Source organism: Podarcis erhardii (genome assembly GCF_964252035.2).
Source record: "Podarcis erhardii genome assembly, chromosome: 3".
NCBI classification, from domain to species: Eukaryota; Metazoa; Chordata; class Lepidosauria; order Squamata; family Lacertidae; genus Podarcis; species Podarcis erhardii.
Window position 1 is genome coordinate 8,453,396 of NC_138507.1, and position 24,658 is coordinate 8,478,053.

At 45.8% G+C, this 24,658-nt stretch overlaps 2 protein-coding genes across 9 annotated transcripts in view; one reads left to right on the forward strand and one right to left on the reverse strand.

Moving 5' to 3' along the window:
* LOC309338414 (fibrinogen-like protein 1) overlaps positions 1–4,052 on the reverse strand; it is a 67,255-nt gene extending 63,203 nt beyond the window's left edge. For all 6 annotated transcript variants that reach the window (XR_014154888.1, XR_014154889.1, XR_014154890.1 and 3 more), the window contains exons 1-2: positions 3,914–4,052; positions 3,125–3,252 (exon numbers count right to left, since the gene is read on the reverse strand). The gene's annotated coding sequence lies outside the window, so the exon portion shown is untranslated. The remainder of the gene's footprint in view (positions 1–3,124; positions 3,253–3,913) is intronic.
* Positions 4,053–6,580: 2,528 nt separating this feature from the next.
* LOC309338371 (phosphatidylinositol 3,4,5-trisphosphate 3-phosphatase TPTE2-like) overlaps positions 6,581–24,658 on the forward strand; it is a 29,403-nt gene continuing 11,325 nt past the window's right edge. Inside the window, exons 1-11 of one of the 3 annotated variants that reach the window (XM_081855592.1) lie at positions 6,581–6,827; positions 11,031–11,124; positions 13,377–13,451; positions 14,483–14,530; positions 15,154–15,315; positions 16,747–16,866; positions 17,144–17,243; positions 18,003–18,066; positions 19,966–20,030; positions 21,303–21,363; positions 21,911–21,992. In XM_081855592.1, coding sequence (XP_081711718.1) covers positions 11,075–11,124; positions 13,377–13,451; positions 14,483–14,530; positions 15,154–15,315; positions 16,747–16,866; positions 17,144–17,243; positions 18,003–18,066; positions 19,966–20,030; positions 21,303–21,363; positions 21,911–21,992 — 827 coding nt within the window. In that variant the 5' untranslated portion in view covers positions 6,581–6,827; positions 11,031–11,074. Of the gene's footprint in view, positions 6,828–7,024; positions 7,221–11,030; positions 11,125–13,373; positions 13,452–14,482; positions 14,531–15,153; positions 15,316–16,746; positions 16,867–17,143; positions 17,244–18,002; positions 18,067–19,965; positions 20,031–21,302; positions 21,364–21,910; positions 21,993–24,658 lie in introns of those variants that run through there. The other 2 variants (XM_081855590.1, XM_081855591.1) reach the window with 2 other exon arrangements.

Here is a 24,658-nt window from a genome sequence, read left to right on the forward strand (position 1 = left end):
ATCTATGCGGAGGATCTAAAACTATAGATCCCAGTATTCTTACTCTAACACCTTTGTCATGTACTGAGTTGAATAGGATCCAAAAGGCAGCAGTCTGATTGGTCCTAGAACAATAGGATTCAGAATGCAGCAGTCTGATTGGTCCTAGAACAATAGGATCCAGAATGCAGCAGTCTGATTGGTCCACAGGAACCACCCAATCCAGCTCCAGGTGGAAGGGAATCTGCAACCTGATTGGCCTACAGGAGAATCCCGGAATTAGCCAATCACGTGGGGCCCATTGTGTAAATAATGTATATAAGGCAGACATTCTGGGGGAACTGCCATTCCTCCTCACCACTATGAGCTGAAGAAAGAGCATGAAATCCACTCTCGACTCAGATTATATTTCATCCTCCCTCCCTCATGTTTACTTCCACCTTGGATCTTGAGCCTTGGGTATTTTGGACCACACACTCACTTCTGGTCCTCTTAGACTGATAGCCAGTTCCTCCGACTCCCGGAATCTGACTGCCAGGAACCTGACTTTTGGTGAGGCCTGACAGTAATTCCTGGTTTTTTTCCTTTTATCACCTGACAAATGTTTTTAATAAATATTACAGGATCAAGGTTGAGTTCAGTGTGGTAAAAATATTCCTCTTGACACGAAGCAGGTCTGGTATTCAACGTGGCTGTTTTTCGGCCACAATTAGATAGCTAAAACATCAGTGGCAAAAAACATGTACACGTACAGACCTATCTATATTGTGAAACAGCACCTCTGTTGAGAGACAACTACTATTTGTACTTTTTCAGAAACAATTTAAAGGCTTTTTAAAAACAAGCTTTTCCATCTGGGTGAAAATGTCTCTGCCTCCAGTGTTTATTCTGTATTGTTTCTTAAACTTATATTTAGTTTAGTCATTTTTCCCTGCTGTTTTTAAAGCTACTTTTTGTTGTTTTTATGTAAACTGACTTGAGACTCACAAATAAATATTGGGGGGCATAAGCCACACCCCTCTGCTGGCCATCTATGTGGCCAAGGGGAACCCCACCTTTTTATATCCTTGAGAGGGAGCTCAAAAACCACTTTCCCTACCATTTGGGAAAGCTAGATTGCCGCTTCTTTCACTGGCATAGCTTCCTTGCCTCCAACAGCTAAAGGTACAGGCAGAAACCTAGCACCCTTTCCTATCACGGGCAATGAGAAGCCTAACCTCTGTTGAATTCCTGCTTGGCACACAAAAAGGGCACAGAGAGAAGCCCACCAGCAAAAAAAGTTGGCAACCCTAGATATGGACCTAAGACTCCAAGCACCTCATTGTTGTTGTTTAGTCGTTTACTCGTGTCCGACTCTTCGTGACCCCATGGGCCAGAGCACGCCAGGCACTCCTGTCTTCCACTGCCTCCCGCAGTTTGGTCAAACTCAAGCTGGTAGCTTCGAGAACACTGTCCAACCATCTCGTCCTCTGTCGTCCCCTTCTCCTTGTGCCCTCCATCTTTCCCAACATCAGGGTCTTTTCCAGGGAGTCTTCTCTTCTCATGAGGTGGCCAAAGTATTGCAGTCTCAGCTTCATGATCTGTCCTTCCAGTGAGCACTCAGGGCTGATTTCCTTAAGAATGGATAGGTTTGATCTTCTTGCAGTCCATGGGACTCTCAAGAGTCTCCTCCAGCACCTCATTAGTCATTGCCATATTGCTTAATGCTGAGATGAAAAGCGGATTTTCTCCATGCCCTAATAGGATACAGGGGAGACATTTGCCTCACCTCCTGACAGAAGCAAATTCTCAAAGCAGTTTAGAAGATTTCTCAAAGTACAGATCTCGAAAGGGCTCTGGTGCAAGAGCGTTTTGTGTCTTTTTCTTCCTCCCTCCCATTGTAAGGGCAGGGATGTTTGTAATTTGCTCTGAGTGCCCTTTTTTGCTAAAGGGGAAGGGCATAAACGCCCTAAATCAGGCATAGGCAAACTCGGCCCTCCAGATGTTTTTGGACTACAACTCCCATCATCCCTGATCACTAGTCCTGTTACCTAGGGATGATGGGAGTTGTAGTCCAAAAACATCTGGAGGGCCGAGTTTGCCTATGCCTGCCTTAAATAAATAAAGCACTTGCCCCTCCAGATGTCCTTTTTGTTGTGCATACATGAGGACATGTTGTGATGGTCTGCTTTTAATACTGCTTGTGCTTGCAAACCATTGGGCTAGCAACACAGCTCCATTCCTCATTGGTCCATGTCCCATAGCTTCCTGCAGAAATCCTGTAACTTTTCGTACCATAGATATTCCACTCTTATATAAGGGTCTGGTGACTTCTGTTTCAGTGTATCTGAAGAAGTACGCATGCACACGAAAGTTTATACCAAGAACAAATCTAGTTGGTCTCTAAGGTGCTACTGGACATTTTAAAATTTTTTATATATATTTTGACTGCGTCAGACTATCTACCTGAATCTACACCACACATGCTTTTGTTGCACTATAGCAACCTTTTTCAGCTGTGGGCCGGTCCACCATCCCTCAGACCATGTGGTGGGCCGGACTATATATTTGGGGGGTGGGGGGTGGCGCGAATGAACGAATTCCTATGCCCCACAAATAACCCAGAGATGCATTTTAAATAAAAGGACACATTCTACTCATGTAAAAACACCAGGCAGGCCCCACAAATAACCCAGAGATGCATTTTAAACAAAAGGACACATTCTACTTCTGTAAAAACACGCTGATTCCTGGACTGTCCGCGGGCCAGATTGAGAAGGCGACTGGGCCGCATCCAGCCCCTGGACCTTAGTTTGTCTACCCCTGCACTATAGGAAGAATGGGAAAGCACAGGGGAAGCGTCACAGAACAACGAATAAAGCAGAACAGCATGGTTGGTTCTGTATAAATCCACCACTAAAGCACTAACATAGTGTCAATTTCAAGTTCCAAAAATATGTCGGGGGCGGGGAAAACCTACTCGTCTGAAGGGGCTCATAAATAATGTCAGTGCAGGACCCTAATAGAGGGAGCCACATTTAACAAGTGTTTGACTTCTACGTGAAGCTTAACAAGATTTAAAGCAACAAACCTTGGCTGGGAAGAAAGTTGTGGGAGGGAGGGGGTTGCAATGGGAGAATTAACAGATGATGGAAAGGTAAAATACCTGTCTGCTGCTTCTCTGCTACAGATTACGTCCTTCTCGCCTGTCACTGCTTTAGCTCTCTTCAGTAGAAATCAAGGCTGCCAGAGCTGGGTCTGCTGCCGACTGTATAGTTTGGTCCTCAGGGATAGCTACAAGAGGGATACATGTTGAATCAGAGAATCAGAGAATTGTACAGATGGAAGGGACCTCGAGGGTCATCTAGCCAGACCCCCTGCAATGCTGGAACTTCAACACACAGTACCCCATCCAACTTGAAACTGGACCAGGCCTACTTAGCTTTGTAAACGAGCTAGCAGTTTTAGGATAACTTGCACCCCGGTTTCCTAATACAGTGGTACCTCAGGTTACATACGCTTCAGGTTACATAAGCTTCAGGTTACAGACTCTGCTAACCCAGAAATAGTACCTCGGGTTAAGAACTTTGCTGCAGAATGAGAACAGAAATCGTGCTCCGGTGGTGCGGCAGCAGTTGGAGACCCCATTAGCTAAAGTGGTGCTTCAGGTTAAGAACAGTTTCAGGTTAAGAACGGACCTCCGGAACGAATTAAGTACTTAACCTGAGGTACCACTGTAGTGACAACAACAAAAATTCAGGAAAAAAAATCAGGAAAGCTTGTTTAATGTACAGGTTTGTGTTTCCCCCATCACTTCCATTAATGTCTAAAGAATGCAATCATTAAAGAGCTAAAACTAATACTGAATTGTTGCAGGGGTGTGTGTGTGTGTGTGTGTGTGTGTGTATGTGTGTAAAATGCAGCAGAAGGCTTAAAGCGAAAAATATAAACTTACCTCAGTTGTTATAGTCAGATGCATCAAAGCACCCGAGAGTCTGGGTCTGCATGACAAGAATTTTGCTTTCTAAGCCTCAGTAGAGACGGCAACTTAAAAAATGTAACTGCAGAAAAATCTATCCCTAAAAAAACCCCCCAAATGTCTTGAAAGACCTACAAAGGAACACTTGGAGCTCCCTCTGCTGACTGTAAAGTATTTTAAAAACCCAAACCATTCTTATTTTCTGAGTCCTTGAGTTGAAAAGTTAGGAAGGAAGATTATTTCTTTCATGGTGACAACAGAAAAGTAATTTAAAATACTGATATGGCACAGAGGAACAGATTTCTTGAGAGAACCCTTACTGTGAAAATGACAGAGTGTTGCATCGTTGCAACACTGAAAAAGGTACTATGATGCATATATGGTGGAACTGTTTAAACATCAAACAATTTTGGGAAACAATATACAATGAAATGAAAAAAAATGTTCAGATATTCATTTAGGAAAACATCAGAAGGTTTTCTATTGGGAACAGTACCAGGAAATCTAAAAGAAGAAGACAAGACATTATATTTATATGCAACAGTAGCCGCAAGGCTACTGATTGCGAAAAATTGGAAAAGTGGTATTATACCGACAAAAACAGAGTGGCTTGCCAAATTATTGGAGTATTACAATATATCCAAAACAATGGGAGAAATTGGAAGTATCTCAAAAGAGAAGATAGACAGGGACTGGAAGGTGTTTAAAGGATACTTGCAAAATTATATTGGAAAAATCAGAACTCCTATTAGAATAAACAAGTTCCATTATAAATACTGAAATACTAAATAAGATGGATAACAATGTGTAACAGAAAAAGAAGCAGAAAATTGGTTTAAAAGTATGTGAAAGAAAGTGATAGAAGTGAAAAGAAATTGCAATTGAGTAGATTGGAAGTTTATCACAAGGGTGGGGTGAAGAGTGAGGGATGGTGGTGGGAAAAGGAAGTATCTGTGGGATTGAATGTGGGTATGTATGAATATTTTTAAGGACTGCATGAAATGTATGTTTGTATATTCATAACATGTATGTATGAATGTTGAATTATTTTAATAATATTTTTTTTAAAAAAATTAAAAAACAAAATGACAGAGAGAACTGATTCAAAGCAAATAGAGAAATGCTAATATCATTTGACTTATCGTGGCTAATACACGAAACTGCTGATAATGCACACCCAAAATCTGATTGGAGAAATTGGGGGGGGGGACGGGCCACAAACACAAATGATTGAGTACTTAAGAGCATCTTTCCATACCCTCCAACCTTTCTCCGATGAAAATAGAGACATCCCAAGGAAAAGCGGGACAAATCAGAAACCAGGACAGCTTCTGTAAATCCAAGACTGCCCCTGGAAAACAGGGACACTTGGAGGGTCTGTTTTCCTACACAGTAGTAACTGTGGCTCCCAGCCTGTGTGTGTGTGTTTATGCAAATATGCACGGGGGTGGGTGTGTGCCAAACTGGGTCTTTGGCCCAGGTAAAAGAAAGCCTAATTTCACCCCTGGTTCCACCAATTCTGGTTTTGCCACGCCTGCTGAGTTTTAAAAAGGGCGACGCTGAGACTAAAGAGGAGGAAGCTGTCAGGCAGTAAATACATAAGTAAAAAGCCAAGCAGCTGGAGGTTGGCTGAGACAAGACGGCTGGAGCATATTACAATGAACCTGGCCCAACTGCACTGCCTGCCAATCAAGTTTCCAGGCCCAATTCAAAGTGCTGGTTTTGACCTATAAAGCCTTAAACAGCTCAGGATGGCAATACCTCAAACGTCTGGGTTGTATATACAGTGGTACCTCGGGTTAAGAACTTAATTCGTTCCGGAGGTCCGTTCTTAACCTGAAACTGTTCTTAACCTGAGGTACCCCTTTAGCTAATGGGGCCTCCCGCTGCCATGCAATTTCTGTTCTCATTCTGAAGCAAAGTTCTTAACCCGAAGTACTGTTTCTGGGTTACCGGAGTCTGTAACCTGAAGCATCTGTAACCTGAAGCAGTGGCGTAGCGTGGGTTGTCAGCACCCGGGGCAAGGCAAGTAATTTGCGCCCCCTAACCCGTGGATTTGCGCCCCCTAACCCTAACCCCCAGATGTTGCGCCCAGTGCGGCCGGCCCCCCTGCACCCCCCACGCTAAGCCACTGACCTGAAGCATCTGTAACCGGAGGCACCACTGTATGTGCAAGCAAACCATCTATCATAAAGACACTCCAGTCTTGTCTTAACTCTGCCTCTTTTCCAAAAGGAAACAGACGCTGGTTAAGCACACCTGGAACCCTGGGAATCTGGCAGGGAGACTGGATTGGCGTGCAAAAACAATGGCAACTACAGACAACCAGGGTTTCCCCAAAACTGGGTTTCCAGCTGTTTTTTTGGACTCCACTTCCCATCATCCCTGACCGCTGGTCCTGCTAGCTAGGGACGATGGGAGTCGTAGTCCAACAACAGCTGGAGACCCAAGTTTGAGAAAGCCTGATTTACAGGGCGCAGGCTTTGCTCCAGGCGACCAGGAGGCCCCTTCCAAAGCGCTGGCCCTTTTGCAATGCAGACGCGGCCTTATCGCGCGCCAAGGAGCCCCAGCAGCCCCGGGGATAATGGTGGCCTCTCGGTGGCCCTGGCAACGGCGTTCCAGGGCCAGGCAGGCTGGAACCAGGCGCGGTTGACTGCGCCCCCCGCCGGCTGACCGGCCGCGCCCGCGCCGCCGCCCCGGCCCCATAAATCAGGCGCGAATCTGGATCAGGTGGAGTCTCCGCCAGGCCGGCATGAAGCTGCGCTTGGCAACGCCCGGCTCTCCCCGCCGCCGCCGCCGCCGCCGGTCGCTCGGCGGGTTTCCTTTAGCCCCGAGGCGACGGGCAGGGAGCCTTTAGCGCTGCGCCGGAGAGACGCGCGGGAGGCGAGAGGTGAGGCGACGCGCCAAAGTGGCCTCTCCAAAAGTGGCCCCTCTTTGCGCATTGGTTTTGCGCCCGTGCGGTTGGAGGAGATCCCAGGGATTTCTCCCCGGCGGCTGAAAGAGGGGCTTTTGTCCCCCCGCGCTTTCTTTTCTCCCAGTTCTAGGTCACTCGACCCACAATAGGACTCCTTTAGTCTCCTGGCCACACGCGCTCTGGCAACTTTTCAGGCGTGCGTAAAAACGCGGAAAGCTTTTTCTCTCGCTTCCCTCCCTTCCCCGGTCCCATTTCCTTCTCCCTCCCTCTCCCAAGCACATACCTGCTTGTCACGAGTTTCGACCCCCCCCCCGTCCCCCCGTCCTTGGAAGGGTTTCATTTTTGGAGCTGAGCTTGTCCCCTGCGGAGGTAAATGACTTATTGCTCTGCTTCGACCCGGGGGGGTGGGGGGTGGGATGGGAAAGCAAACCAAACCTGCGTTAACTATGCAGAGGCAGAATTGACCAGGTGGGGGGAGAAGCCCCTGTCGTGACTTTCAGGCGTTTGGAAGCACGGACAGCCCCCCCCCAAAAAAAAACCTTGTGAAAATGATCCCTTCGCGAGGGCAAGGAGTAATCGGGGTGGAGATGGACCGAAAGTCCAAATGAAATGATTTCTTGAAGGGGGAGGATATACGAATAAAGGGCTGGTTCTCACAAAGACATGGGTAGGAGAATGACGACCCACAAGGTTGCAGTTTTTCCTCTGTCCTGAGTGGGTTTTAGGGGAGCCTTGACAAAGCAAACGTTGGCATGGAAGAGAAGAGTCTTAACTTGGGTCTGTGTTCATGTGCAAAATCTATCACCATTGTCATTAAGGGGGGGGGGCTCCCCTAAAAAGCTTTGAACACTATGAACTACTACAGCCACCTGTATGCAAGTCGGTGCAAACACCGCAAGCTTCTCTGGTGCAATTCAGTGCTTTATTTAGCAAAGTTGCAAGGGCAGTGAGCATAGGCTCTGGTTTGAAATATTAAGAGTGAAAGGCGCTGTAAGATTGTTGTAAAAGCCAGTAGTCTTCAATTAGACATGGGACCCACATTTAACCTAAGTGCCCAGTTGAAGACTCGTTTTTTTAAAAGAACAATAACAACAAATCAAATATTTGTATCAGTGGCGTAGCGTGGGTTGTCAGCACCCGGGGCAAGGCAAGTAATTTGCACCCCCTAGCCCATGGATTTGCGCCCCCTAACCCGTGGATTTGCGCCCCCTAACCCTAACCCCCAGATGTTGCGCCCGGTGTGGCCGGCCCCCCCTGCACCCCCCACGCTACGCCACTGATTTGTATGCTGTTGCAACCCACCTTGGATCGGGCTGTGACATAGTAGCGGTCCCACGCCCACCAGTTGAAGACCCAGTTCATGTCAGCTTATTCTCTCAGCACATCCTGCCTACCTGCTATAGGGATAAGACAGTTCCCTATACTGCAGGGATTCTTGAAAATGTAAGCCTAACCTGCAGTGTGGGGAGAGAAGCAGTGGTGGTTGTAAACTACTCTTTCAGCTTTAGACATGCCCAGGGCTGCAATACTTTCCAAAGGTTGTTGGAGCCTGACCTGCAGTATTCAGTGTCCACTACATTGCAGGGCTGCTGTAAGTTACTCTCTTCCAGCAACAGCCCCATCCAGCAATTTGGGGATAGTAGACTGCTTTTGCTTTGTAATTTGCTTTAGCAGGTTGGTTTTTTAGAAAGAGTGTATTAGGATTTTCTGTTGCATCAGCAGGTCCTCTTCCAATTCGGAATTACCGAGTTTCTCTCCCCCTTCCCAACAACCCTAAATTTGCCCTTATATTTTTTGGGGGTGGGGTATATGGACTCACTTGCTCCCAACTACAGCTTGTTATTTTTCATTTGGCTTTCTCCTGTGAGATCCAGGAAGTGACCTGCCCAGAATGAGGTGGTTATTATTATTTTAAATAAAAAAAAATATGCATATTTGCATGTGTTTCTGCTCTCCTGTTTCAGCCAGCTAACACTCTATCTGCCTCTCTCAACCAGTTGTCTGTTACTCCTCCCAACTCAGCCAGCTAACATTCTGTGCCATTGAGTTGTTATGTTTGGGGCTTTCTTTCCCCCAAAATATATTTTGTGCATCTGCAAACTTTGAAGTTAACTCTTTTATGCATGGCTCCATACATCTCCTTTGGCTTTGGCTCTGGTTCTGCAAGCACAAGAAGACAGAAATTGTTGTACGGAATATGCAGTCTGTACACACTGGGAGATGTTCTCAAGACTACTGAATGCAGATCAGGTGTCTTGCTGTAACAGTGCAGTCTCCTTTTATTGGTTTCGACAAAACTTAAGGATGCAGGTCCTGTGCATACCTAGGCTGAATACACATTACCATTTACTCTGCTCCCAGTGTGCTCCCACTGCTGGCTTTTGAATACAATTACACAATGTTACTCCTGGTTTAGAGCTACCCAGTGGTTTAGGGGTTGCCAACCTGGTGTCATTGTGCCCACAAAGGCTTTCACAGGTGCCCCAAAGCTTTCATTTAAACAAAGGGGGTGGGGAGTAAGTATCTAGCCCTCCTAGAAAGTTATGCGGCGAAATGTACAAATGCCGTCTAAGCACACATTTCTGTACTGGTTTGTTGGTTGGAGAACTGCAACACCAAATAGGGAGAAGTGTGAATTTCAAAGGGCTGCTGTGTTTCTCTCCCAACCCTAATTCCAAGTAAACTTGAGCAGGATTTAGCTGCAAGGGACTTTCTTATTCTTTCCAACATTTGTTGAAAGAAGTGTTCTTGTACTCTTTATGCCACAGGTTGGGAATTGCTTGAATGAAACATGAATACCTTTGAAATATACTCAGAGTCGCAAAGTGATTTCATGCTCTTTATTCAGCTCATAGCGGTGAGGAGGAATGAATGAATGTCCCCTCAAAGTATCTGCTTTATATACATTAATTACACAATGGGCTGCACATGATTGGCTAATTCCGGAATTCTACTGTAAGCCAATCAGGTTGTGGATTCACTTATACCTGGAGCATGATTGGGTGGTTCCTGCCAACCAATCATACTGCTGCATTGTTCTAGGACCAATCAGACTGCTGCAGTTTGGATCCTATTCGACTCAGTACATAACAACCTTTCTGTATGAACCCCACTCCTTCCAGATATCTAGTGCTTGAACCCTTCTAGTGCATAATCTAAACTTGAACCCTTCTCCCTTACATACTTGTATTGGGGAGGAATCTAGGCTGGAACTCTGACATTCTAGTTTTCTATATGCAGAGAATCCTTTTTGTATGGAGGCTTATTAAATCCCCAGAGCATTCCCCCTGCCCCCATTGCTTGAAGCGATGCGGTCAAGGCACAGACTGACCAGGTCAGGAGGCTTGGCTGACATTAAGCAAACCACTGCTTCCTGGGTCTCGGCCTCATTGCTTGCACTGTGGTGGTCATGAGTTTGACCTGCTTTGCAGGGATGATGTGTGAGTTGGTGAGCAAATGTATACGAAGCTCTTTGATCCAATTCATAATGTGTTGTGTGAATCCTGTTATTCTGAAGAATGAGGCTCTGTGGAGCGAAGTGTAGTGCAGTTCAGGCTGTGTGCACACTCCTGTTTACTATGCGTCCTCTATGCTTCCACTTCTGGTTTGTGAAGCCTCGTACACTGCACAACATTAGCTGCAATCCACATCTGTTCTGTAGCTTCTTGAGAAATACTGCATTTTGATGAATTCCACCCCACCCCCAACCAGCTTTGATCTGATTTTAAAAAATAAGTAAGACTTAACCCCCAGGCACTGTGGACTAAACCACTGTGCCGCTTGGACTTGCTGATCGGAAGGTTGGCGGTTCGAATCCCTGCGACAGGGTGAGCTCCCATTGCTCCGTCCCAGCTCCTGCCAGCCTAACAGTTCTAAAGCACATCAAAGTGCAAGCAGATAAATAGGTACCGCTCCAGCGGGAAGGTAACTGGAGTTTCCGTGTGTTGCTCTGGTTCGCCAGAAGTGGCTTAGTCATGCTGGCCACATGACCCAGAAAAACTGTCTGTGGACAAACGCTGGCTCCCTTGGCCAGTAAAGCAAGATGAGCGCTGCAACCCCAGAGTCGTTCACAACTGGACTTAACCGTCAGGGGTCCCTTTACCTTTACCTACATGGGGTTAGGGTTTCAGCCTGGTGTATATAAAGCAACTTCTGGGGTATCCTATTTTGCCCCAACAGGGAAACCATCTGTTTTGTTTTGCTCCGAAAACCACAAGAGAAAAATGGAAACCGAAAGAGATGGACAACATGTGGTGGCCCATGACACTCCAGTGTGAGTTATCCTGAATGGGATATAATGGGAAAGGTTTGCTGGTCAGTAGAAGTGAGTGTGTTTTCTGTGCAGAAACCAGAAAACCCTGGGTTAAGACCCTGAAGTGTGTCTAGTGACTCCGTATCATAGTGCGAGAACACAAATAGATCCTTCAACCCTTTTATGTGGTTCATGAAGTTTATATAAATCACACCTCTTAAATCCGTCTACTTAAGTCTTTTCTGCTGTTGACCTTATTTTTCCCCTGTTGGTGCTCCTTACTTCTCCATATTTAAAAGTAAGTCCCCCGAGTAATCCCTTTCAGGATTGCAGCCTAAATCTTCTTCCAACGACCCTAATTTGGTGGCATTGCTATTGCTCTTAAGGTGACTGACGAGAACTGCATGCTGGTATCCTAAAAGTCTGTCCAACCTCTTAGCTCTGGTGATTACCACACTAAGGGAAGATGTGCAGCCAGAGACCCAAACAGCAGAACCTGCCCCATCTTGAATCCCCAGGTGGGGAAGATAAAGAACACCAGCCTGCCTTTGGCTGACAAAAGCTATCTTGTACCAAGAACCACCTGGAAACTCTCAGAACCTTCTGTTTTGATGAATCTTGAGGGGAAGGGAAACTCTTGTATGCTGGCAGTTTACTTGGCTTTGCATACTATTCCATTTGTGATAACACTTGCCTACCTTGCACACAGGACACGGGTGGCGCTGTGGGTTAAACCACAGAGCCTAGGACTTGACAATCAGAAGGTCGGCGGTTCGAATCCCCACGACGGGGTGAGCTCCCATTGCTCGGTCCCTGCTCCTGCCAACCTAGCAGTTCAAAAGCACGTCAAAGTGCAAGTAGATAAATAGGTACCGCTCCGGCGGGAAGGTAAACCTTGCACAAAAGTGGGCACCTGGGCAGAGCAACCAGTGTTAGAAACTCAGATATATAAGCTAGTTGCCAAATGGCTCCTTAAGCCAAGTTTGCAGTCACCAAAATTTCTGGGCAAGGCAGAAAAAGTCTTATTTTTCAGATGATGAACTGACTGTGATTGATTCTCAGTCAAACATCTGGCTAGTTTAGATGACGACCTTGAGCAAGGTTAAGAACTTGGAAAAGTTGAAGAGGAAAAGGCACTTGACCCAGGTGCTGTCCGCATATACGTTGGCCTATTCCTACCTCTATTTCTTAATGGGGACATGGACCATTCATAATGTAGAGATATTCTTCACAGCTGTGAGCAGGTCAGTGAAGTGGGGTAAGTGAAGGGCAAGCGACAACAATTAACTACAACGTCGTTCGCTGCTCTTGCTCAGGCTGCACAGAAATGACATCTTGGTTCCTGAAATTTATTCTGATGGTGCAGATAAAATATAACTGAGAGAATTCTACATAATGCGGTACTAGTGTGTGAAAAAGGGACATGGGTGGCGCTTGAGCCTAGGACTTGCTGATGAGAAGGTCGGCGGTTCGAATCCCCGCAACGGGGTGAGCTCTCGTTGCTCGGTCCCAGCTCCTGCCAACCTAGCAGTTCGAAAGCACCTTAAAGTGCAAGTAGATAAATAGGTACCTCTCCGGCAGGAAGGTAAACGGTGTTTCCGTGCGCTGCTCTGGTTTGCCAGAAGCGGCTTAGTCATGCTGGCCACATGACCCGGAAGCTGTATGCCGACTCCCTCGGCCAATAAAGCGAGATGAGCGCCGCAACCCCAGAGTCGGTCACGACTGAACCTAATGGTCAGGGGTCCCTTTACCTTTACCTTTTTAGTGTGCGAAAACAGTCACGGGATCCCCAGGCACCCACCTTCAGATGGTGGTGATGTCAGGCACCATCCTGATGCCCAGACATCTTCATTTGGTCGCAAGTGGCCGATAGCCTGGTACAAAACGCGCCTGGTGAATTTCGAACACTGAGGGCAGTGTGTGGTTGCGGCAGAAGTCACATGCTGCAGAAGGCTGGTCTCCATAAATGCCCTCTCTGCGCATGCCTCTTGCTATCCCTGACCTTGATCTGCTGCTTCCAGTGCTTGAAGTCTTGTGAGAAAAGAGATGGGTGTGAAGTGGCGGTAGCCTTCCACTCAGTAAAAATGAGAATCTGACACAACTGCTTTCCATTAAGCTTTCACAGCAGGCTGGTACAAGCTCCCTGCTGAAATCCGTTAACTTTCAGGGAGGAAGTGAGTTTGTTTAGCTCTTATTTCTTTAGCTCTTATTTCTTGCCGCAAGAAGGAATTCTGCTAATATATCTGCTTCCCCAATTAATTCCATGGCAGAAGTCGGATCAGGGAGATTGAAATGGATCTTGACGATGGTGCTGATAAAGAGGAAGCGGAATCAGACTCTTCTACAGAGTGAGTTTGAGAACTTTGAGAAAATGTGCCAGACAAGTAGGAGTGATGGATTCATCGCCTTCTCTCTGCTTTTTTAAGTTGAGCTTGCTGAAATGACAGTATTCATTTTGCCAGCTCCGACTGTGGTCCTCACGAAACTTAACGGTATCCTATATAGCAGAGGTTTCTGTTAAATAGTGGGTACACATAGTAGACGATGCAGCAATTTCTCCAAAGCAGCTCTTTATTTGTAAGTTGGAACAGAACTGAACTGAAGGGTTCAGCCAGCCTGCTTATATAGAGCTCCACTAGAACGCAACAGTAACCATTTTCTGTAACTATCCAATCACTGAACGTCACTTTCAATCCCTTATTTGCATATGTGAACCTGAGTGAAAACTCTACAGTAACCCCCTGCTGGCCCAGGGTGAGAACTTCAGTACATAACGGTTTCTACCTTTTTTTCTGCCCAATGACCGCATGGCGTCCAGTTTGCACCCCTGTGGTTTGTGATGTTTGTCGCAATCCATATCTGTCCTTGAGAAATATGCTGCATTCTGATGTGTTTTCCCTGAGCCAGCTTAGATCCAAATTGAGAAAAGGAACGACCTAGTTGCAGTTTAAGCCAGTAATGGGATCGCAGCCTAGAACCAGGAGCCCTGGAAAAGCAGTGTTTTTAAAAATGAAAAGCTTTGAATGCAGGAGGTATACAGGTGTCCATATTACCACAATCATATGGCTGAACTACAGAAATTGCTGACTTTAACCACTATAAAAATAGCTGCCACTACTTACGGACTTGAGAAGGGCTTTTTTGTTGCATTGCAATTAAACGTTTGCTTGTGATTTATGTGCCTTGTTTTATATGCCTCTGCTTTATGTATATGATTTATGTTTTATTGGCATTGTTTTACAATGAAGGGCAGGATAGAAATATTTCGGGTGAAGTACCTTTTTGCTTGGTAGGCTTGATTTCTTCAGTTACTATTTCTTTGAAAACCTGATCATGGTCCTAATAATAATAATAATTTCCCTTTCTCCCCCTGAACCAGCCTAATAAAGAAAAAAGTCTCCCAGTTTGTGATGTCTTTTGGATTCAGGTATGTATTACTACAACATGAACATCAGTGAAGCATGGGAAGGCAATTGTAGATTGGCAAACTTGATACCTTACAGCTTTCTACTTGCAGAATTGCAAACATGGAAATTGCTCTCATTTAAGGAAAGCAACTTTGATTCATTCGTTCTCCCAGCCAACCAACTTTCGGTGGCTTAAGCATAATTTCTAAGCACATCAAACGCTTGCAATATGGAATGTTTCCAGCTGAGTAACATTTGCCCAAATCTGTATTGCACACAAGTCTGCTTCCTGGTTGTACGACACATAACGGGATATCAGTTTTCTGGAAACCTGAGATCAGCCAAGATACTTGCATTAGTAAGTTGCTTTGCTCTGCGTTACAGCTGCAAATTGGTTGCCACACCTTTCTACCTGCTGAACACATGGACTCCTCTACAGACCAAAGCTGAATTGGTGGACAAAGATTGGCCCCTGCAGTTCTTTACTGTGTTAAATAGATCTTCATAAAAGCATATTTGTCTATCCCTTTTCCAGGAGTAATATTTGCACTACAACGAAGGAAAATTTTATTTATTTCTATTTGCATGATTCTTGAAGTGACCGTTTTCCTTCTTTTCTTCCCCATCCCTTCTCTTGTTTTAGGCTTTTTGGAATTGTGCTTATTTTTGTGGACATCTCACTTGTGATTCTGTCTCTAATGATTGCTCACAAATACCACTCTCTTGATGTCATGATTGGAAATATCTCTCTGGCCATAGCATTCTTCTTCCTCTTTGATGTTCTCCTGCGAGTGTCCATTGAAGGGTAAGAGCAGGAATCATTGTAAATCTGTGCTGCTGTGAAACAGTTGTTTTTTTAGCTGCATAAGTTTTCAAATAAGGCATTGACCTTACATTCAGAGGTCTAGCAGAGAGGTCTTAAAGTTCCCCATAAAACCCCCTTGCAGCAGTATTCTTACTGCATCTGGAATAGGGAGAAAGGCTTAAAAAGTGTTCTTTAGGAAACGGGAAAAACAAGTGAAGCCTATTGTGCTTACTGCTCCTGTTCAGAATTCCACCACCTCTTTTCAAGATATTATGTTCTATTCTCTCTCTCTCTCTCTCTCTCTCTCTCTCTCTCTCTCTCTCTCTCTCTCACACACACACACACACACACCTGATTCAGTCCCCTCCCCCCATTTTTTTTCTTCCCCAGCAGTCAATATTCTGTAGCCACTGAGCATGCTCATTCCTAATTAATTGGTCATGGGTAGTGGGGTGTTTTTTTCTTTTGAGAGAGTGGAGGTTTGCCCCCTTAGGTCTTTTTCCCTTTAAGAATTTTTGCACTTCTGGAAACATCCCTCCCCAAAGCTTACGGATTCCTTCTCTTGTTTCTTAGCCTCATTTTGTCTACGCCGGGGCGGACGTTGTTAATCTTTTGTAATACAGTGCCCTGTGTGAGGCCAATATTTTGTGCCCCCAAATTATGGGCCTGCTCAATTTTGCACCCCCTCAGCTTGGCGCACTGTGCAAAGGAACCACCCGCACCGGCCGAAATCCTGCGCTGTCAGAATGCAGTATCTGAGCTGGCTGTTAGCGCGCATTGTTGAGCTGTTCTTTTTGGTGCCCTACCCCCAATGTGATGCGCACCCGTGGTATGGCTCGTTCAGTCTCATATGGCTCATATTGGCATTTTCTCGTAACTCTTGTGTACAGGCCCAGTTCTGGGAATGAGCAGACCTTGCTTTATCCCAGCCTTTCTGGGATAGGGGGCACATTTGGAATTTGCTGTGCGTGACACTCACAAAATGGCTGCGTGGCACAACATAAAATGGCCGTCACATCTAAAAAAGCATGAAAAGGCAAGGCCACTGAGTGTGTTCAGTGTAGGAGAAGCTGAACCAGTGCAAACAGGAACAGGAAGACCAAACAGTCTTGTGTGCATTGTGCATTAATCGCAGAGACCTTATGCAGTCGCCATAAGAGGCTCTGGAGGGCACACTGGTGCCCATGGGTGCCCTGTTGCTAACCCCTGCAGGTGGCCTCCGCTGAACAGCGCTTTCCAGGACTAACCGTGGTTTATACGCTGCAGCATGATACTTGGAGCAATGTCTCCTTGCAAAATTGACTTCTTAAGCCCCTGCGTATGCTAAATGTTGAATAATCCTAGGTGGCCTACAAGGTCCTTGTCGAAGTGAGCTGCTGCTGCTAAATCATTGTTGCTAGTTGTCTTTTGCACATCCCTTTTTCATTTCAGCTTCGAAAAGTACTTTGAATCCAAGCTAAATATTCTGGATGCTATCATTGTCGGGGTCACGCTGCTGATCGATTTTGTGTATGCCGTCTCTGACTTCAGCGGAATAAGCCTCATTCCAAGGCAAGGAAAGTGCAGAATATTCTTCCTTCTCTCCCTCCTCCCTCCTTCCTTTCACAGATGTCCGTTTTTCATCTGTGGTGATGAAGGCAAAATGCAAACAAGCATGTGGGTAATTTGGCTTTTAAAAGTGCTGGATGTTGAGTGGGGCTGCTAATGTAATCAGATCTTTTGGTGAAGGGCGGTATATAAATTTAACAAATCAATATAAATTTAAAAACATTGCCCCCCTAACAGGCACCTTGTTATGCTGACCACTTTTTCTCTCCCTTTTCACCAGAGCGGTTATTATTTTTCGTATCCTGAGGGTTATAATTCTGATACGAATATTTCGACTGGCATCGGAGAAGGAACGACTGGAAAAGCTCACAAGGAGGATAGTAAGCAACACGGGGCCTTGTCAACTATGGGAGCGAGACACAAGGTCTTTCTCCCTGGGGGGAGGCACATGTAGTTATCTTGGCTGCTGGCCTTTCTGCTCCTGTTTCTGTTTGACTTTTTTATATTACAGTCATACCTCGTGTTGTGTTTGCTTCAGGCTGAGCATTTTCAGGTTGTGCTCTGCAGCGACCCGGAAGTACTGGAAAGGTTTACTTCCGGGTTTCGCTGCTTGCGCATGAGCAGACGCTCAAACTGACGTCACACGCATGCGCAGAAGTGACGAATCACAACACTTGCACGCGCAGACGCGGGTTGCATTCTGCTCATGTTGAGAACAGGGCTCCGGAACGGATCCCGTTCGCAGCCAGAGGTTGCGAATACAATACAAACCACTGTCCAAGAGTTTGTATTGCACTTTAGTAGACATCCCCAATATGTTTTACATAAACAAATCAATATCAACATTAAAATATCTAATTGTTGTATTTCTATTTTAAGTTGACTTGAAGGACTCTAATTAATAGGCAGTATAGAAATGCTTTAAAAATGTAGAACAATCAAGATCAGTCATACTTGCATGATTCAGAGTGCAGATATTCAGATTTCTCGCCTTATATTTAAGACTTTGGCTGCTGTTCTAATTTTTTTTTTTAAGCCGTTATGGGCAGCCTTGGAAATAGTGACATCTGTCAGACTAAACTAGCCTATTTGTTTCCCAACTTCCCTCTTTAATTTCCTTCTGTGTGTGTTGCTGGCAGGTATCAGAAAACAAAAGGCGTTACACAAAAGATGGCTTTGATTTGGACCTCACGTATGTCACTGGTGTGTATAGTAACTTGGTGAAAGGGAAGAAGTTGATCATTATGAACTTTTCTCATGGGAGCTTGGAGAGATCCGGGCAGCCAAGAATTGTGGAAGAAAACTTAAGTGTGTGTTCGTGTCTGCCACTGCCTCCTTTTTCTCTTGTCCTCTCCTGGCCTTGCTTCTGGGGCAGCTACTAACTGGGGAGACATGGCAATGCGTGACCTTTGCTTGGTTATCGCTTCTCTGAAGGAAGTGAATAAGTGCCTAGGCAGATGGTCCTGGGCAGTTAAAGTCTAACCACATACAGCCAAGGCACTCAGAGGCACGTAAACGCTGCTTTTGCCACTCTGCCAATGGAACAGGCTTTGACCTTGTGGTCATACGAGTTGCGCTCACATCTCTCCTCTTTTGCATCTTGGAATTACTGTGTTTTTCGCTCCATAAGATGCACTTTTCCCCCTCCTAAAAAGTAAGGGGAAATGTGTGTGCGTCTTGTGGAGCAAATGCAGATGGAAGGCTCTGCTCAGTGCTCCCTTTAAAGAGCCACGCAGAGCATGTGTGCGGCTCTTGGGGGCTTTTCCCCAGGGAAAAGCCTGCAAGCGCCGCACACATGCTCCATGCGGCTTGTGAAAGGGAGCTCTGAGCAGAACCTGGGATGCATACAGGCTCTGCTCAGCGCTTCCTTTAAAGAATATTTTCTTTCCCTGGTATTCCCCCTCTAAAAACTAGGTGCGTCTTATGGAGCGAAAAATATGGTATCTCTTGACTGCTGATCTAAATGACAAGACAGACTTGCGGCGCTAACACCCACAGTAGAGACTTTGCTTAAATGTGAAATGGTGCTGTGGACCAGTGGTCCTGGCAGAGGCTAGAGTGCTGGTCCAACAGGAGTGAAACAAAGCATTCACTGCTGTCACATGGTAGTCGGCTTACCCTAATGTCTAGGTCTTGTGTGTGCAGGCTGTGGGTTCCGATTCCGCTCTGCTGGGCCATGAGCAAAGAGGAAGGGAGTTCCGTGTACAAGGAGCCAACACCGAAAAGGCATTCCAGAACCTGTCTTTCTCCATCAGTGGAGAACCTTAAACCTGTTTAAATGTATATACTTCCATCTGTGTGCCTCTCTGTTGTCTAAGGGGCTTAAGGCACCTAGGTAGGAATTCAAACAGGTGGGCTTAATTCCCCCATGCTGTCCTTCACCACCACACAAATCAGCCCCACTAGGACTGTTTTTGAAGAGACGCGGGTGGCGCTGTGGGTTAAACCACAGAGCCTAGGACTTGCCGATCAGAAGGTCGGCGGTTCGAATCCCCGCAATGGGGTGAGCTCCCGTTGCTCGGTCCCTGATCCTGCCAACCTAGCAGTTCAAAAGCACGTCAAAGTGCAAGTAGATAAATAGGTACCACTGTGGCGGGAAGGTAAACGGCGTTTCCGTGCGCTGCTCTGGTTCGCCAGAAGCGGCTTAGTCATGCTGGCCACATGACCCAGAAGCTGTACGCTGGCTCCCTCAGCCAATAAAGCGAGATGAGCGCCGCAACTCCAGAGTCGGTCACTACTGGACCTAATGGTCAGGGGTCCCTTTACCTTTACTTTAGGACTGTTTTTAGCCCTTCATGTTATAAGAGTTGGATAAAATTCTTACACAACTGTGTGCACAAATGGTCCATGGGATTACTCTATTTTAAAGTTGGATTTAAAGGGGGAAATTGAGATAGCACAGAAGAAGCTTCTTAGTTTGTCTTACTTGCAAAAGTCTAGTTGTCCATGAGGATGAATCCCTGAGCTGTCAGAAGTCTGAAGTCTAATCTCTGTGAAAACAAATACTTTGAACTGAAATACTGCAAGTTATAAACCAGCAAATGTGTTGCTGTCTCATTAGACTTATTACAGCCTTTATGTGTGTGTGTTTCTATCTCTCAGCTCGTGTTATAGCAATGTCCTTTCCATCTTCTGGGAAGCAGTCTTGGTACAGGAATCCTATAAAGGTAGCATAAATTCTGAAAGTCTGTGCAAATAGTTCTCACTGTATAAATATGGCATGTTGCTTTTTTAATTGATACGTTTTTTTGTTTTTTATTCCACACTTGTAATTTAAGAGAAATTACGCCCTTTCTTCAAGTTCCTGCATTGAGGGGTTGATAACATGATAATTTACGTTACAGATAGGTAGCCGTGTTGGTCTGCCATAGTCAAAACAAAAAATTCCTTCCAGTAGCACCTTAAAGACCAACTAAGTTAGTTCTAGGTATGAGCTTTCGTGTGCATGCACACTTCTTCAGATACACAGATCTGAAGAAGTGTGCATGCACACGAAAGCTCATACCTAGAACTAACTTAGTTGGTCTTTAAGGTGCTACTGGAAGGAATTTTTTGTTATGATAATTTACTTACATCTTGATTGCTGTAATTGACTTAGAAACTAGATAAACAACTAAAATATTTGCTTAATTGGTGGCGATTTGTTTTCCTTCCTTTCCTTGCCAGATCTAATGCCAGGCTGTTGGCATTGTGTGTCTTCCCTGACATTGTTCTTGATTTCTTCTCTATGATCAGAGGGTCAGAGTTAGGATTTGTTTGGGGCCTTCAAAAATGGGTGTGCTATGTCTTAGAATTATCAGCCAATAAGCTGCAGGCGTTAAACATTTTCTTCTCCACACTACCTTTTTAAGCAACTCAAAAGTCTGGTTGCATCCACACCATCCATTTTAACACACACATGGATTCCCACAAATAATCCTGGGAACTGTAGTGAAGGGTGCTGGGAATTGTGGCTCTTTGAGGGGTAAACTGTTGCAGTTCCCAGCATTCTTTGGGGAAAGTGTTGAGTGCTTTGAACATGCTTTAAATGTATGGTGTAGAGGTGACAGTAGACTTAAATTTTGCCTAGATGTCTACCTATGCCAGTCTTCCTCAACATGGTGCTGTCCATAGCATGTTTGGGCTACATCTCTGAATATTGACCATGTTGGCAGTGGCTTATGGGTGTCCAACAAGATTAGGAATGCACCACATTGACTTCCTCTGCTTTCATTGGTTCTTAATGTGTATTTAATCTCCCCGCTGAGGCTAAGCCTAACACATTGCTGGAATCCAACCACATCTACAGCAATATGTTGGCACTGAAGACCTCTTTGCACATGGGGAGATCTCAGTTTTGCTTAAATTGGCTTCCATGAATTCTGAAATGGGTTTCACAAATGCATCATTGGGTCCTAATGCTTCTGGCGTCCTTTGAATATCTCCTCCTGCTTTTATAGGAAGTTGCAAGGTTTTTGGATACGAAACATGAAGGCCACTACAAAGTCTACAACCTTTGCAGTAAGCATCTCCTATTTAAACCGTTTTTAATTTAGTTATGCATAGAATAAAACTTGCAAAGGAGGCATCTTACTTCTGAGCGTATACCATAACGGCCTTAAATTTCAATCTGTGTCCTCTTTTTCACATTTTGACCTCTTAAATGTCACCCCATCTCCATATCGCTTAAAGTTGGGTTATACTAAATGTTTCATTTGTTCAAATGACTTCTTCATGCCATGCATCATAGTGGCAACTATGACAGGTGTGGTTTTGTCTTTCTAACCCCACTCAAGGCATTCACTTGAGACTTTGGAACAAAAAGCTGCTGTTTGGGGTTGATTTAAATGTTCAAGATCCAGACATGTAGAAGCTGACATGAGTTTTTAATCTGTTTTTAGCTTAGCTGATTTTAATTGTATTTTGAATTTTTTTTAATACCTGGTTTTAGCTTGGTCTTTTATTGGCCTTTTTTTTTTGGTAAATTGCTTAGTGGTTCTATTTACAATCAAAGAGTGAATAAATTTTGTAAAATAAATAAAAATATTTTACATACCCTCCCCTGCAGGTGAACAGGGCTATGACCCAAAGATATTCCATTACCGGGTGGAGAGAATATTTATTGATGACCATAACGTTCCCACTCTAGAGTAAGTATAATTTCAAGGTGCTTCTGTGTGCATATAAGGAGAGAAAATTTAAAGAAAAAGACCCATCAGGGCAGCTGAAGAGTGCAAATGTCTCTAGTTGACAGCCAAATTTAAATAACAATCTGACACACAGCTGTGAGGCATTTGCGAGCTTTTTTGCGGAGAAGGTCCTGTTGCTCCGCCATGACCTCCCTGCCAATTTGGATACAATAAAGGAACTGGAGGCCCCTCGACTGTCCTCGGGTCCAGTATTGGACCACTTTGACCAGATATCTCCAGCCGATGTGGACAGACTCCTCCGAGCTGGAAAGCCCACCACCTGTCCTCTTGACCCGTGCCCGTCATGGCTGATTAGAGCGTGTCCAGACGAGGTGCGGGACCCCCTGGGGGATATCATCAATTTGTCCCTTGGCACCGGGATATTCCCAGGGGAACTGAAGGAGGCAGTGGTGCGTCCGCTCTTAAAGAAAACATCATTAGATCCCTTAGATCTATCCAATTACCGCCCGGTCTCGAATCTTCCATTCCTGGGTAAGGTGATTGAGAGAGCGGTTGCTGAACAGCTTGGTAGGTTTCTGGATGAAACATCTGCTCTGGATCCATTCCAGTCCGGCTTCCGCGCTGGTCATGGGACCGAGACGGCTCTGGTCGCCCTAACAGATGATCTCCGCAGGCAGCTGGATCGAGGCGGGTCGGGGCTGCTGATTCTTCTAGATCTGTCAGCAGCCTTCGACATGGTCGATCACGAACTCCTGGACCACCGCCTTGCCGACGCGGGGATCCAGGGCACAGTCCTTCAATGGCTGCGCTCGTTTCTCTCTGGTCGGGGACAGAGGGTGGCGCTTGGGGGGGAATTGTCATCGCGCCACTCCTTGGTGTGTGGAGTGCCTCAGGGTGCGATTCTCTCCCCGATGCTTTTTAACATCTTTATGCGCCCCCTCGCCCAGCTTGTCCGGAGTTTTGGGCTGGGTTGCCATCAGTATGCTGATGACACCCAACTCTATCTGTTGATGGATGGCCATCCTGACTCGGCCCCAGACACACTGGCGAGATGTCTGGAAGCTGTGGCTGGATGGTTACGTGGGAGCCGGTTGAAGTTAAATTCTTCGAAGACAGAGGTCCTCTGGCTGGGGCGGGACGATATGGGATTGAGGGGGCAACTCCCATCTCTTGCGGGGGTGCAATTAGTGCCAGCACCGTCTGTTAAGAGTTTGGGTGTAATCTTCGATACCTCCCTCTCTATGGAGGCGCAGATTACAGCTATAACAAAGGCGGCATTTTTTCATCTCCTCCAAGCTAAGCAGTTGGCCCCTTATCTCTCTCGCCCTGACCTAGCCACTGTGATCCATGCGACGGTCACCTCCAGACTGGATTATTGTAACTCGCTCTACGTGGGGCTGCCCTTGAGACTGACCCAGAAACTCCAGCGGGTGCAGAATGCCGCGGCGAGACTCCTTAAGGGGTCTTCGCTGCGAGATCACATTCATCCGGTACTATACCAGCTGCACTGGCTCCCGGTGGAGTACAGGATCAGGTTTAAGGTGCTGGCTTTAACCTTTAAAGCCCTATACGGCCTAGGACCCTGGTACCTACGGGACCGCCTCTCCTGGTATGCCCCACAGAGAAACCTACGGTCTGCAAATAATAACATCCTCAAGGTCCCAGGCCTCAGAGAGGTTAGGCTGGCCTCAACTAGAGCCAGGGCCTTCTCGGCTGCGGCTCCAATCTGGTGGAACGCTCTGTCACAAGAGACTAGGGCCCTGCGGGACCTGACATCTTTCCGCAGGGCCTGCAAGACAGAGTTGTTCCACCAGGCCTTTGGTCAGGGCGCAGCCTGACTCCCTCCTCTGGCAACCTGCACAGAATTTTGCTTAATCGGTTGCCATTAATTTGATTTTAATTAATTTTTATAATGAAATATTTTTAGAGGGTGTGATTATTTGATTGTTTGATTATTTGATTATTGTTAGCCGCCCTGAGCCCGGCTTCGGCTGGGGAGGGCGGGATATAAATAAAATTTATTATTATTATTATTATTATTAGTTCATGAGAAACCAGTTCAGAGAAAATTAAAAAGCACGGTGCCAGTGTTTTTTTGTAAATGGCATTGAAACAAGATATTTCCAACCCAGACAAGATTTAGCTTGGTTAATGTATTTCATTTATGTATGGATCACTTTCAAAAATCTCTAAACAATATCCAAAAATTACTATAAAATTATCAATAATGCACAGAAAACAAATTATTGTCTGAGCTGGCTTGCTGGAATAATGTTTTTTAGTCAACTTCTTAAAAGTGTTTTAGTGAGGGCCTAGGAAGTTCCAAAGGGACGCGGGTGGCACTGTGGGTTAAACCACAGAGCCTAGGGCTTGCCGATCAGAAGGTCAGCAGTTCGAATCCCCTCGACGGGGTGAGCTCCCGTTGCTCGGTCCCTGCTCCTGCCAACCTAGCAGTTCAAAAGCACGTCAAAGTGCAAGTAGATAAATAGGTACCGCTCCAGCGGGAAGGTAAATGGCGTTTCCGTGCACTGCTCTGGTTTGCCAGAAGTGGCTTAGTCATGCTGGCCACATGACCCGGAAGCTGTACACTGGCTCCCTCGGCCTATAGAGCGAGATGAGCGCCACAACCCCAGAGTCAGCCACGACTGAACCTAATGGTCAGGGGT